The 15,740-nt window shown below is 40.9% G+C and overlaps 1 protein-coding gene across 2 annotated transcripts in view; it reads left to right on the forward strand.

The window, feature by feature from the left end:
* Positions 1 to 11,515, forward strand: part of LOC111197517 (butyrophilin-like protein 2) — a 69,328-nt gene extending 57,813 nt beyond the window's left edge. For both annotated transcript variants that reach the window (XM_049463199.1, XM_049463200.1), the window contains one exon: positions 10,738 to 11,515. In XM_049463199.1, coding sequence (XP_049319156.1) covers positions 10,738 to 10,754 — 17 coding nt within the window. In that variant the 3' untranslated portion in view covers positions 10,755 to 11,515. The remainder of the gene's footprint in view (positions 1 to 10,737) is intronic.
* Positions 11,516 to 15,740: the final 4,225 nt, after the last annotated feature.

The raw sequence follows: 15,740 nt of genomic DNA on the forward strand, positions 1-15,740 counted from the left end.
TGGCGATCCTGCCACCCAATTCTGCGCAGTAGAGTCCAGAGGAGGGAGAAAAACTGTGGAGAGCAACCTACTCATTTAAATAACCCCGCCCCTGAGGGCTGCATCGCGGTCACAGACTGCAGAGCGGGGCGGAGCGGAGCTGACGGTCTGTTATTGGTCCCGCCCATAAGCAGCCCTTTTACCATAACCACACCTTTTTTGAATACAGCTGAATAATGTTTTAAAAATTCTGTGGGGATATAAAAATTTGACAATATAAGCAGAGGTTACACTAGCTGCTGCATTTAAATAATGGAGGTAGAATTACAGTATATTAGAAAAAAACGTTTTGCCATTGAAACCTATGGGAATGGGTGGAGTTACACAGCTTTCTGCAGCCGGACAGCAGGGGGCGCCCGACCTGAGAGACGATGCTCTGTCCAGCTATATACAGTCTATGGGGCAGTTAGTTCATTAGTTGGATCAGCTGTGTGTAAATATATGGGTACACAGTGTGTTGCACCGAAAAGAGTCCCCTCCAGATATCTGAACTAATGCAAAACAAAAAGCAGACATGCGCAGACTGGGCTGGTCTCTTAGGAAAAAAAGGGGAAGAAAAAATCCAACAGCATCAGCCCCTGAGGACTGTCGGCCCACCGGACAAATGCCCACCAGATTACTAGTCTAGCCCTGCTGTTGAATAACTTTATGCCACTCCTGGTGCAAAAAAATAAGCAGTTCAGCTTGGTTTAATGGCTTGTGATCATCCATCTTCCTCTTGATTATATTCCAGATGTTTTCAATATGGTAAAATCAAAGAAACACATAATTTTTAAATCAAATCAAATCAAATTTATTTGTATAGCGCTTTTTACAACAGTTGCTGGCACAAAGCAGCTTTACAGAAACATGATTACAGGACAAAGAATCAGGCAAAACATTAAACATAGAAAATACAGAATACAGAACCCCCAGTGAGCGCTGAGGCAAGGAAAAACTCCCTCAGAGCTGCAGGAGGAGGAAGAAACCTTGGGAGGACCAAGACTCACATTTAAGGGTGGACCATCCTACCACTGGTCAAACAACTTTTAAATTAAAATTTAAAAAGTCTTTTATACATCCACATAGGTTTTATATATTCAGGAGTATAATAGCGCCACTAATGGCTTGGATGTAATCTGTAGTTGAGAGTGAGATGGATGATGAGCAGCTGATCTGTGGTGGGTCATGGATGGAGAAGAGCTGACTTCAGAAACTCCATCAGTCTGGCCGGGCAGGAGATGCGAGAGCCAGAGGGTCCAACATCAATCGGTATCGGGTCAGACAGGTGGGCAGTCAGTAACTCAGAGGAAGGCAGAGAGATGGAATTAGTTTTGACTGGATTTATGTAAAATAGAGAATATAAAACATCATCAGAGTGTAGCTAATGACTCCGGCAGATCTGAATAAAACAGCCTAACTAAAGGCAGAGAGCCAGAAGGTAACATAGACACGGAGGCTCCCTGAAACACTGGCATCCACCCACTCCACCGTCCACAAACCTGAGTGACCGTGTGCAGTGGGAGAACAACAGCACCAGCATCTAAGTTTACCACAATTTCCTCTGTCCATGAACCCCTGAATCTGCAGCCTTATCTAAAGGAAAAAAAAAACATTAATTATCAAAAGCTAAACTAAACAAGTAAGTTTTCAGTCTAGACTTAAAGATTGAGACTGTGTCTGAGTCCCGAACAAATTGGGGGAGATTATTCCAGAGTTGAGGCGCTTTATAAGAGAAAGCTCTGCCTCCTGCAGAGCTCCTCTGAATTTTAGGAACTTCTAAGAAACCAGCACCCTGAGATCTAAGTAATCGTGGTGGTTCATAATAGGAGATGAGGTCTCGCAAATACTCAGGAGCGAGCCCGTGTAGGGCTTTATACGTTAACAGGAGAATTTTATAGTCTATGTGGAATTTGACTGGAAGCCAGTGCAGTGCTGACAGGACTGGACTAATATGGTCAAATTTTCTAGTTTTAGTAAGGACCCTGGCTGCAGCATTTTGAACTAGCTGAAGTTTATTTAAGTTACTGCCGGAACATCCAGACAGTAGCGCATTACAATAATCTAGCCTTGAGGTAATGAAGGCATGTACTAATTTTTCTGCGTCATGCAGTGATAGGGCATTTCTTAGCTTGGAAATGTTACGTAGGTGTAGAAAAGCTGTTCTAGTAACATCAAATATGTGTTTATCGAATGCTAGATCTGAATCTATAATAACTCCAAGATTTTTAGCTGTTGAACCAGGTGTGACTGAGAAGTCGGCCAGATTTAGCATTAAGTCTGATAATTTATTTCTAGCAGCTTTGGGGCCTAATAGGAGAACTGTTTTTTCGCTATTTAATAGGAGGAAGTTGTGCGACATCCACAATTTCACATCTTCTACACAATCCCCGATTTTCTTTATTCTCACTCTGTCATCAGGTTTGGCTGATATGAAGAGCTGTGTGTCATCTGCATAACAATGAAAATTTATGTCATGTTTTCTAATAACTTTGCCCAGTGGGAGCATATACAATGTAAATAATAATGGTCCTAATATAGAGCCTTGTGGAATTCCATATCTTACCTTGGTATAACTGGAAGACATATCATTTATCCTCACAAACTGATAGCGATCGGTTAAGTACGATTTAAACCATGATAATGCAGTTCCAGTTACACCAACCATGTTCTCTAATCTTTCTAAAAGGATAGTATGATCTATTGTATCAAAGGCTGCGCTCAGATCGAGAAGTACGAGTAGGGAAGCACAGCCTTGGTCGGCAGCTGTAAGTAGATCGTTTGTTATTTTAACTAAAGCTGTCTCAGTGCTATGATGAGGCCTAAATCCAGATTGAAATTTTTCATAGATTTGGTTTCTTCGCAGGTAAGAGCAAAGTTGTTGGGCTACAGCTTTTTCTAAAATCTTAGAAATAAACTGTAAGTTTGAATTAGGTCTATAGTTAGACAGTACACTAGGATCAAAATTTGGTTTCTTGATCAGAGGTTTAATTACAGCTGTTTTAAAGGCTTTGGGTACATGGCCTAGGGTATGTGATGAGTTTAATATCATTAAAAGAGGTTTAATTATATCTGGTAGTACCTGTTTTAATAATTTTGTGGGGACTGCATCAAGTGTGCAGGTTGTGCTGTTTGAAGAAGAGATAATTTTCTCTAGTTCTAGCTGTGGAAGTGGGTTAAAGACTTCCAACCTAACTTCGGTGACAGGGTTTTGTTCTAGATCAGCCACACCAGATGACAGAGAGGATGTGCTATTTATCTGTTTAATTTTATCCCGAATGTTTTTTATTTTACTATCGAAGAAGTTGCTGGTGTGAATGGCTGGAATCTGAGGTTCAGTACCTGCCTGGTTTTTAGTTAATTTGGAAATAACACTAAAGAGAACTCTAGGATTATTTTTATTTATCTCGATCTGTGAGGCCAGATACGCTGAGCGGGCTTTATTAAGTTATTTTCTATATTTAACAAGACTGTCTTTCCACGCAGAGTGAAACACTTCCAGTTTGGTTGATCGATATTTACGCTCTAAATTTCGTACTAACTGCTTTAAGTTACGAGTTTGATCATTGTACCACGGTGCAAGCTTTTTCTGTCTCTCTATTTTGTGTTTAAGGGGTGCTACAACATCTAAGGTAGAGCGAAAGGTATTTTCTAAACCTTCGGTTAGTTTGTCTAGTTCTACTGGGTCTACAGGAGAATATATTAGAGTTGATAAGTCGGGTAGCTTATCTGTAAATTGTTGGGCTGTAAAAGGCATAATTGAATGTTTTACAGAGTAGCTAGGGGATGTACATATATTATGACTAAGATGTAATTTAAATGAAAGAAGGTAATGATCTGTCCTGTTATATTTTGAACAATACCAACTGAGTGTAAAATTGATGTGAATGCCTTTTTAATGGATCATCCAACTTTTTGAAATGAATGTCACCAACTATAATCACTTTATCATTACTTACTGCTAATTCTGTGACAAAATCACTAAATTCTTTTAAAAATTCTAAATAGGGCCCTGGTGGTCTGTAGATGTTAATTAAGGAAAATGCATTCTTTTTTGTAACTGGATTAATTATACTGGTGTAAAGAAGCTCAAAACAAGTAAAATTATCATAGTGTCTCTGATTGCTAACTAAGGTACTTTGGAAAAGTATGCAGACCCCACCTCCTCTACCGGACAATCTCGGATTGTGTATATAATTATAGCCTGCAGGGGTGGCTTCATTTAATGCTACATATTCATTTCGCCTAACCCAACGCCTTTCTGTCAGACACAGAATATCGAATTTCTATCCCCACGAAAGTGCGAAAAAACGCTAACAAACTCCCTCCCCCAAACGTGTCTCCTTTTTCCTACCGATTCTCCTCCTCTCCTCTGTGACCCAGAAACTGATTTCATGATGCCATCTTGGCGAATGTCCGAATACCGTAGGAGACAAAAGAAGCCGCTTAAAATTCTCCTCAAAGAGGCGTCCAACGGAGGATACATGAGAGCATCCTACTCCGGAAGACTTTTAGGGATTTTCGGATGACATCCATGCCCACAGAGTACATGGAAATGGAGAAGGCAGCGCCCAAATATACCATAAACGTACAGTGCATCCGGAAAGTATTCACAGCGCTTCACTTTTTCCACATTTTGTTACGTTACAGCCTTATTTCAAATTGTATTATATTAATCTCTTTCCTCAAAATTTTACACAAAATACCCCATTATGACCATGTGAAAAAAGTTTTCTTGAGAGTTCTGAAAATGTATTAAAAATAAAAAACTAAGAAATCACTTTGCGTAAGTATTCACAGCCTTCACCATGAAGCTCAAAATTGAGCTCAGGTGCATCCTGTTTCCACTGATCATCCTTGAGATGTTTCTACAGTTTAAATGGAGTCCAGCTGTGGTAAATCCAGTTGATTGTACATGATTTGGAAAGGCACACACCTGTCTATATAAGATCCCACAGTTGACTGCATGTCAGTGCGCAAACACCAAGCATGAAGGAAAGGAACAAAACTGTCTCAAGGCACAAATCTGGGGAAGGATACAGAAACATTTCTGCTGCTTTGAAGGTCCCAATGAGCACAGTGGCCTCCATCATTCGTAAATGGAAGAAGTTTGGAACCATCAGGACTCTTCCTAGAGCTGGCCGGCCGTCTAAATTGAGCGATCGGGGGAGAAGGGCCTTGGTCAGGGAGGTGACCAAGAACCCGATGGCGTTCTCCGTGGAGAGAGAAGAACCTTGCAGAACGACAACCTTCCCTGCAGCAATCCACCAATCAGGCCTGTATGACTGAGTGGCCAGGCGAAAGCCACTCCTTAGTAAAAGGCACAAGGCAGCCCGTCTGGAATTTACCAAAAGGCACCTGAAGGACTCTCAGACCATGAGAAACAAAAGTCTCTGATATGATGAGACAATGATTGAAGTCTTTGGTGTGAATGCCAGGCGTCATGTTTGGAGGAAATCAGGCACTGCTCGTCACAAGGCCAATACCATCCCTACAGTCAAGCATGGTGGTGGCAGCATCATGCTACAGGGATGTTCTTCAGCAGCAGGAACTGGCAGACTAGTCAGGATAGAGGGAAAGATGAATGCAGCAATGTACAGAGACATCCTGGATGAAAATCTGCTCCAGAGAGCTCTTGACCTCAGACTGGGGCGACAATTCATTTTTCAGCAGTTGATCGGACTGCACAGCGCCAGGTTAAGTTGAACATGCCTATTAACTAGGTTCCTTATCTAATTAAACAGCCAGTAAAGCAGTAATATAATGCATAGTTTAGAAAAGCTAATACACTCTTCCTTTGCCACCTGGCTTTATATACTGGAACTGAGATTTAATGTTCTTTATGCAGTTAACACAACTGACCACATATATATTATTTAAAGTAATATTTTCTCACTTCTCAGTTCATCGGTAGTCAACATTCTATCTAAAAGTGATCAGCTGTCCCATTTCCCCAGTTACAGATCCTTCCCTCCACCTTCATCCAGGGTAGGAGAGGAGGAGTAGGAAAGTAAGAGTAGTAGAGAATGCCTTCTCCATTTTCACGTGCTCTGTGGGCGTGGATGCAGTGATTTCATTTGAAAATACTTAAAAGTCTTCCGGAGTAGGATGCTCTCATGTATACTCTGTTGGAAGCTTCTTCGAGGAGGTCACAGAGGAGAGGAGGAGGATCGGTAGGAAAAAGGAAACACTTTTGGGGTTTCTGGACACAGCCTTGGTGATTCGGTGCTTGGGCAGTTTCACCACGTCGAAGCCCCAGAGTACGCTCTACATCATAAAATCTGATGCGAACATCACCCACTTTGACCGGTGTTCTGTCGAGTTGTGATTCCTTGTCAAACCGTGCTTCCCTAGTGTATATATAAGGTCTTGGTAAAACACGGAATCAACCAGAGATACGATGTTGAAGCTGTAAATAGAGCTGTAAGCTCCATCTTAGCTGTAGCTCCTTCTGTTATAGCCTGGGTTCAGCTCTGTTTGTGGGTGGTCCTGAGCCAAGGTGGGCAAGGCCATGAACTCACTGGTTGACGTAGACACCCTAACGTCTCTCTGATCAACTCGTATTTCAGAGGATTTTCTTTTACTAGCTACTAAAACTAAACAAATTGTGAATAAAAACTGAATACAATGATGTGGAGATGGCAAACGTCAATATTTTATTCAGAATAGAACATAGATGACAGAAGTTTAATCTGAGTAAATGTAACATTTTAAAGGAAAAATATGTTGAATCAAAATTTCATAGTATCAACAAATCCCAAAAAAGTTAGGACAAGTAGCAATAAGTGGCTGGAAAAAGGAAATTGAGCATATAACGAACAGCTGGAAGACCAATTAACATAAATTAGGTCAATTGACAACAAGATGGTAAGAGGGTCACCAATTCCCCCATTGTTGCACAGAAAGATGCAGCAATACCAGAATGGTGTTACCCAGCGTAAAATAGCAAAGACTTTTAAGTTATCATCATCAACCGTGCATAACAACCAGATGTCTGTTGAGTGTTGTAAGAAGAAGGGAGATGCCACACAGTGGTGAAAATGGCCTGGTCCCAACTTTTTTGGGATTTGATGACGCCATGAACTTTTCCCTTAAATTAATACATTCTCTCAGTTAAAACTGATCTGTGATTTGTGTTCTATTCTGAATAAAATATTGACATTTGCCATCTCCACATCATTGCATTCAGTTTTTATTCACAATTTGTTTAGTGTCCCAACGTTTTGCAATCCGGTTTGTACAACTCAGAGAGACCTATAGTATTTCACAAAGAACAAGAAAATGTGGATTATAGTGGAATGTGACCTTTAATTTGATGTAAGATCTGATAAAAAAAAGCCAAAAACAAAAGAAATCTGTAGGGAGAAATACTTTGTCCCAGTACTGTACTGCTTCATTTTCTGTTGATGCAAACAGCTCTGTTCTGAGGCTATGTGACCAAATTCACTCTGTGATTATAAAACAAATTAGCTTTTCATTATCTCAGGTTTATTGTGGAATAACCTGTATGGTATTTGCTTTTTAAACAGTTAAATATCTTTTTATATACTGAAAAGTGTCAGGTCTTAGCCCTGTCTCGTGTCTCTGTGTGTCTTTCCCACGTGACCTGTGCTCCCCTGTGTCTCCCGTCTTAGTAGATTTCCACCTGTGTCTCATTTGTAGCTCCGCCCCTTCCCCAGGTGTTTCCAATTCTAGAGTGTTTCTTGTTTCCTTATATAGATCCCTTGTGCCACTTTGTCTCTGTCGGTCTTTGCACCTTCCCCTGTCGTTTGTCTCTCTGTGTTTCCTAGCCTCTGTTCCTCGCGCCCTTAGTCTCTGTGTTTATCTATAGTTTTATGTTTCTAGTCTCTTGTTTATTTCAGTTAGTTCCTTGTAGATACCCCTGCTTAGTGTTTATTTTTCTAGTTTATTTCCATTGTATATATTCCCTGTTTATTTATTGTCTTTTTCTCTAGTTGGTTTAGTTTATGTTCTCTGATTTGTTTTGGTTTTTGGTTATCAGTGTATCTTTGTTTCGTGTTCCTCTTTCAGTGTTTCTTTGTTATTTATTTATTAAATTATTTATATATCGCCCTACCTGCACTTGTGTCCGCCTCCTCGTCTCCCTGCCTGGGTCATTACGTGACAGAAAGACCGACCAAACATGGACACAGCAGGTTCTGTGTGGACAGGCTCCAGGATGGCGATTCGCCGTACTCCAGGCGGGATCCCGGCGCAGGAAACCTCGAGGCCTCATGGACGCCGCAGGCCTCGGGGTAGGCGCTCTAAGGGGTCCCGCCAGCCGGAAGAAGACCCCTTTTCCGGGGAGGATTTTCTTGGGGGGGGCGATGAGGGTTGGTGCTTTGAGCCTCGGTACCTCCGTGTACCCGAGGCTCAAGGAGCGGGACCCGTGGGACTTTCTCGGGTGCGCTCCCAGCAGCTCCGAGGACGAAGAGGAGCTCTACCCCGCACCGGCCCGTGCTCCGTTACCGTTTCCCCCAGGGGCGGTGCTCTACCCAGCTCTCGGCCGCACAGCTCCAGAGGCCGTCCCGACTCCCCTCCGTTCCCCTGCAGCCAAGGTGCGCTCCTCACCGGCGGTTCCAGAGCTAGCTTCCCCGGTGGCTAAGGCGTTAGCTTCCCCAGCGCCTCCTAAGCTAGCTCCTCCCGCGGCCAAGACACTCTCCTCTCCCGCGGCAAAGCCGCACTCTGTGACTCTCGCGGCTGCAAAGCCGCACTCCGTGACTCTCGCGGCTGAGACGGCGCACTCCGTGAAGCCCGCGGATGAGACGCCACGCTCTGGGACTGCTGCGGTGGATGAGCCGCTCTTCAGGAGTAAAAATCTGGTCCGGGTTTTTGCGGCAACCGCAGCCTTGAGCCCCACAGCTGCAGCGCCAGCACCTCAGGCTGAGGAGCCGGCTTTCATGGCGGCTGCAGAGCTGGATTCCGCCGCAGCAAATCAGCCGCGCTCTGGAACTCTCTCCGCGCCGGACTTTACCGGCGGCCCCGCGCTTTCTGCCTCTACAGTCTCTGCCGGCGAAGCTGCAGCTCCGGTCCGGGTTTTTATTTCAACCGCAGTCTCAAGCCCTGCTGCTGCTCCGCTGGATCTGCACACACCCAGCTCCGAAATTCTCTCGGCGGCCACGCCCATCTCCGAGGTGTCTTCGGCTGCTGAGCCACGCCCCCGGACTCCTGCCGTGTCTGCAGAAGCTGCTCCAGCCTCCGTCTCTGCAGAAGCTGCTTCAGCCTCAGTCTCTGCTGAAGCTGCTCAAGCCTCCGTGTCTGCTGAAGCTGCTCCAGCCTCCGTGTCTGCTGAAGCTGCTCAAGCCTCCGTGTCTGCTGAAGCTGCTGAAGCCTCCGTGTCTGCTGAAGCTGCTGAAGCCTCCGTGTCTGCTGAAAATGCTCAAGCCTCCGTGTTTGCTCCAGCTGTTCAAGCCTTCAAGTCTGCTCCAGCCGTTCAAGCCTTCAAGTCTGCTCCAGCTGTTCTAGTCTCAGTGTCTGCTCCAGCAGTTCCAGTCTCCGTACCAGAGCCAGCTGCCCAAGTCTCCGTGCCAGAGCCAGCTGCCCAAGTCTCCGTGCCAGAGCCAGCTGCCCAAGTCTCCGTGCCAGAGCCAGCTGCCCGAGTCTCCGTGCCAGCTCCCGCTGCCAGAGTCGCCGCGCCGCCAGCACCAGCTCCCGCTGCCAGAGTCGTTTTTACGCGCCTCGGGAGCTGCGCGTTTAGGGGGAGGCTTCTGTCAGGTCTTAGCCCTGTCTCGTGTCTCTGTGTGTCTTTCCCACGTGACCTGTGCTCCCCTGTGTCTCCCGTCTTAGTAGATTTCCACCTGTGTCTCATTTGTAGCTCCGCCCCTTCCCCAGGTGTTTCCAATTCTAGAGTGTTTCTTGTTTCCTTATATAGATCCCTTGTGCCACTTTGTCTCTGTCGGTCTTTGCACCTTCCCCTGTCGTTTGTCTCTCTGTGTTTCCTAGCCTCTGTTCCTCGCGCCCTTAGTCTCTGTGTTTATCTATAGTTTTATGTTTCTAGTCTCTTGTTTATTTCAGTTAGTTCCTTGTAGATACCCCTGCTTAGTGTTTATTTTTCTAGTTTATTTCCATTGTATATATTCCCTGTTTATTTATTGTCTTTTTCTCTAGTTGGTTTAGTTTATGTTCTCTGATTTGTTTTGGTTTTTGGTTATCAGTGTATCTTTGTTTCGTGTTCCTCTTTCAGTGTTTCTTTGTTATTTATTTATTAAATTATTTATATATCGCCCTACCTGCACTTGTGTCCGCCTCCTCGTCTCCCTGCCTGGGTCATTACGTGACAAAAAGCTCTGTGTCATTCAGACAAAATACATTTAGTAATATGGTAAAAAATTGTTTTAAATGATTTCTTCAGCCACTAATGGAAATGATCAAATGATTTTAACAGGAATCAGAGTAATGTAAAATGAATGTTTACAAAGAGAATCACAAGAATTAGGTGGCACTTATTGTTTTCCACCATTAAGGAAACCAACGAAAGAAGAGCTCATTAACATGCAAATTCAGAGTAAAATTATAACAGTGTCCCCTTTATTGTAATTTTCTATACTGTTAAAACTGAATAGATTTCTTCTAAATGTATTTATTATCCTGTTATTTACATTTAACTATTGATTTTCATAAGAATCAGTATAATACTGGGTTAAGCGTGAATTTACTGTGTTAATAACAGGAGACTGTGATTGATGTGAGCTTAACAATGTCTTTTTTTCTGTTTTGCAGAATCTGAATCTCACTGAGGATATTTTACATAGAAAAAAAGAGAAGATGAATATAAAGCATACACACACACACACACACACACACACACACACAATAAGATTCTATATTGTCACATGTTGGATTGTTCTTGGTCAATATTTGGTTTGTATTTGTTCTATTAATCACCTGATATTATGGACTGTAAATACGTTCATACTGTATGGTTCCAGTTGGACCTGTATTGGGGTAGATCTTCAAGACATCAGGCAGGTCTTAGGTCTCAGTAAGATGTTCCCAGTATTTCAGTGGTGTGAACAGTAGTTCAGTATTAATCTGCTTTAGTTTAGAGAAGTGTGTTTAAAGATTGACTAAACCCTGAACCATATTTTTTCATTAATAGCTGAAATGTGTTCCTTTGAAATAAAGAAATATATCTGTCCTACTTAGAATTCAAAACATTTTCTAACCTTTAAAAAACGCTTTTATTGCTTTAATTTCCGCCTCTGCAGCGCCCTCACAGATTTAACTGTGCCATAGGTGATGAGGATATTTTTGTGTACTTTGTTATGTGGACACTCACAATCTGGTGATGTTCAACAATCACCGTGTCATCCCTTATCAGAGACACACTGCTCAGCCCAATCAGCTCTCCCTTACATTCTGCCCCTAAACCCATACATCACTCAGTGCCCCTCCCAAACACTGAGGGCTGAGGGTGGAGTCAGCTGAAACCAGGGGTTCAGTTCCCTTTAAGTTTAGGTGAGCTTCATCAGGTGTAATTTCCCACTTCACCACTAGAGGGTGAGGAACAGTGAGAGATTATGGGCTCTATAATACACCCTGTGCAAGACGCGTCATAATTCACATTGCTATCTTACATCCCACCAACAGCCCCACCTGCATCATTTAAATGTTGAAGACGCTTACGAATTCACGTCCAGCTGCGCCGTTAAGATAGCAAATCCACTTTCTTACTCAGAGCGCACCTTGCTCTTAAAGGGAATAGCAAGTAATACTCTGATTGGTTTATTTTCTAGCTGCGCAAGGCATACTTTTCCTGTCTTTATGATAGCAAAGACACACTGCCACACCCTAAATCAAGCTGTGTAGTGCACAGTTGATGACTCGCCTATAGATGGTTAAAATAGGGCCTTTTATATCTGTGAGAAGCAGGGGAAGAACACCGTCTCATTCTATAAGTATTTTCTTTATATATATAAATAAACGTGAAGCTAACAGGAAGCTGTGCAGCAGTAGTTTTAATGTGAATAACATCTGTGTGTTCTACTTTGTATTGTTTTATTGTTACATTGACTTATGTCATTCTGTTACATATGCGAATAACCATGTTACATATTTAGTACCTATAATACATAAAATATAATTGCTAACCTTGTATGTAATCATTACTTTGCTAATCTTTTTTTCTTTATTATCAATAAAAAAAACTACAAAATTTTAATTCTATGTTTTATGTGCCATTATTCCATTATTCTATCATTTCAGTCTCGTGTTGTTATAGAAACAGGAAACAAATTGGTAGTTAATTATTAAATGAAATATCTTATTTTCTCTTGTGTATTTATAATTGTTCTTTAAACAGGCAAAAACAAGTTTTATCCGATTATTCAATGGAATTTTTAGTAGAATACTCAATTAGTAAAATATTTTTTCCTGATTACTGAAGTTTAGTTTCAGTTTGTAATAAACTTTTCCTCACAACATCAGTTTCTGAGTCCATCTCTGACTCCCCGAATCAAGACTGATTCCAAATCAGGTCCAGCCCACTTGTTTATGATCTCGAGACTGGTTTCCAATACTGCAACACTAGTGATTAATTTTGATTAAATAACCACAGTGCATTTAATTAATTCAGTTATTTTTTTTAATTGCCTGACAGCACTATTAAAAACTAAAAATCTGAAATGTGACAAAAAACATGATCAAACAGAAAAGAATAAAACTGAATTTGCCAAAAAAATATACAGATTTTAAAGGGCCTTCACACACTGATGCAATAATTTCACCTAACTCAACCACGGGTATTGCATGCCTTAATTAACATACTTGTCAGAGGTTTAGGAGTTTAAAATATTTTTTCTGTTTCTTATTTAACTTCTGTTCATTTTAGTTTTTCTTATTCTAATTATCTGGGATAGTACAAATTCTAGTGAATTTTAATCAGCTAGATAATGATAATGACCAAAAGTAAAACAAAAAGGGGTGAAATATGTCATTTTATGCTGTAATAAATATAGATTATATGACAGTTTACCTTTTTGTGGTCCTTTTTATTTGGAGATGTATTGTGAGCGTTTTTGTACTACAAATTCACTACAGTGTAGTGTGATTGTAATGCCGCAGAATTATTTTATTAACTATTGCTGTTATTTACATAAATTAAAACAAGTCCCTACTAACAGTACTGCAACAGTGAGGCCAGTCCCTCTATTTCTGTTGTAGACAAAAAAAATAGTTTGATATTAAAAAAGCTTAAATTTCCACACTGTAAACCCAGAAGTTGTTTGAACTCAGTCTAAACAAGTCTGTTTTACATAAAATTGGAGATTTCTAAACAATACTCAACTATTTTGAGTTAGTTGAACATTCGTGGGCACATATACACTTAAACTGAGATCTTTGATTTTAACCAACTTATAATAACTGAGTTTAGTCTGTTGCCATTAACAGCTTCTTTTCCATTGGCTTCTGTCTCAATCTATTTGCATACTGGGTGTATCCAACAGGTTCTGACTAACACTCACCATCAGTGTGTAGTGATTCACCCGGGGCTACCTTAGGTAAACTTGTAGATCATATATTATGATTAAATGCTTGGCCTCTGTGTTGTCGGCTGTAGAACAAGCATCATTTACTGAACTGCAGTAACTCTGTGTTCTCGCTGTGCTCTCAGTTGTTTTAAATTTTTACTGTTTTCTTTGATCTACTTTTCTATGAGTATTTAAAAAAATACCAGAAAGAAGACTAAATACAAGTTCAGGAACATATTGATTTTAAATATATATGTTTATGTATTTGTTAAGTTCTTTGTACTTAAAAATTATATTATATGAACTTCAAATTTATTAGGTAATCTGTTACAACAAAAGTTTTGAGTTTAGTCAACGTATTGGGTTTTACAGTGCAGGTATTTACATCTGGATCTGATACACAGTTCAGAAGATAGCACCTTCTGTCTGTCTTTTCTTATGAGCAAGTATTGGCACATGTGACTGTCAGGTGTGTTTTGTTGACCAGCTGTGTCCTGATACATTCATTATTCAAACAATAAATAGCGCTGAATGCTCAGTTTTAGATTTAAGTTTTTCTTGTGCATTAATCTGAGCCATTGAACAAATACTGTTCATAGCCAGTACAACCGTTTATAATGTCCTGAAGAAGAAAGTCGTCACTGGTGTTCTAAATAACAGATGATGGACAGGTAGACCTCAGCAGTTGATGACACGAACACTGTAAGTGCTGTAAAAAAAGACCCTACAATAACTGTGAGTGCCCTCCAGAGGGCAGGAGTAAAGGTATCGCAGTCTACTGTTCACAGAAGACTTCATGAGCAACAATAGAGAAGCTTTACAAGAAGATGAAAACCACTAATTAACCCAAAAAAATGATAGAAAAGCCAGGCGGGAATTATCCATGAAGTAAAAGCCTTTGGATTGATTATGGATTGATGAGACAAAGATGAACGTTCACCAATGTGATGGAATAGCTAACGTATTCAGAAAGAACGGATCTGCTCATGATCCCTAACATACCAACTCATCTGTGAAACACAGTGGAGGTAGTATCATGGCTTTGGCCTGCATGGCTTCTTCTGGGATTAACTAATTATCTTATTATCTCATTATCTCAACAATTATCTTATTGATGTATAATGAACTCAGCAGTCTACCGAAACACTTTGTCAAATTAAAACAAAGAGAGTTAAAACTAAACTGATTGGCCTATTGATGTCAGTGGGCTGACATGTTGATATTTTGTCTCATATTTATCTTTTAATGACAAATTCAAATGTTTTCAGTCTACAGCAGAAATAAAGTGATAATCTTAAGTGAAGAACTCTTTGTAAAGATGAGTTTTCAGTCTGCGTTTGAAGGCTGCGAGTGACTCTGCTGATCTGACATCCATTGGAAGTTTGTTCCACCGCCTTGGTCTTGGAGCACAGAGAAGAGTCAGGAGGTTTGTTTTCTGTGGGTCTTGAGGGATAGTGGTTCAAGCCGAGCCGTACTGGAAGCTCTGAGAGCTCTTGGTGCAGATCTGGCTTTGTTCATTGCCATCAAGTAGTAAAAAGCTGTTTCATATTTGGCTTTGTAGGCCAGCGTCAGGGTTTTGAATTTGATGTGGGCGGCAACAGGAAGCCAGTGGAGGGAGCGCAGCGAAGAAGTCACATGACTGAACTTCTGAAGATTCGTCCTGATGGATTCTGAACTAGTTGCAGGGTTTTGGTGGCTCGCAGCAGAAGTCCAGCCAGTAGAGAGTTGCAGTAGTCAAGTCTTGAGATATCCCTGTTAACCAGCCATATACTGAGTGTTTTTGCCCTTTTTTTTCCTGAGTTTCTCTCTAGCCCTTCTGTCCTGTTAGTATTTGTGATTTTTTGAATGCTGCTTCTGGATTATGGTTTAGTTTTTGGTTTTGTGTCTTGGCTCTGAAGTTTTGGCTCATTTTCTCTCTTGTTATACGACTATGCTTTTTGTTTACGTGCTCTGTAATAAAGCCTCGTTTTGTTTCTACTGTGAGCGTCTAAATCACATCTGTAGCGTTACACTAGTATTATTTTTTACAAAAGTAATGTTCATTTTAATTAATTAATAATTGGGTTACCTTTGTAATTACAACGTGGTACTAATACAAGCATTCCTACTACCATTAGTATATAGTAATAATAATAATAATAATAATAATAATAATAATAATAATAATAAAAAAGAATAATAAAGCATATGTATAATAAAGTAATAGAATATTATTATTATTATTAGTAGTAGTAGTAGTAGTAGTAGTTGTAA

Source organism: Astyanax mexicanus, chromosome 13, assembly GCF_023375975.1.
Source record: "Astyanax mexicanus isolate ESR-SI-001 chromosome 13, AstMex3_surface, whole genome shotgun sequence".
Taxonomy (NCBI): domain Eukaryota; kingdom Metazoa; phylum Chordata; class Actinopteri; order Characiformes; family Acestrorhamphidae; genus Astyanax; species Astyanax mexicanus.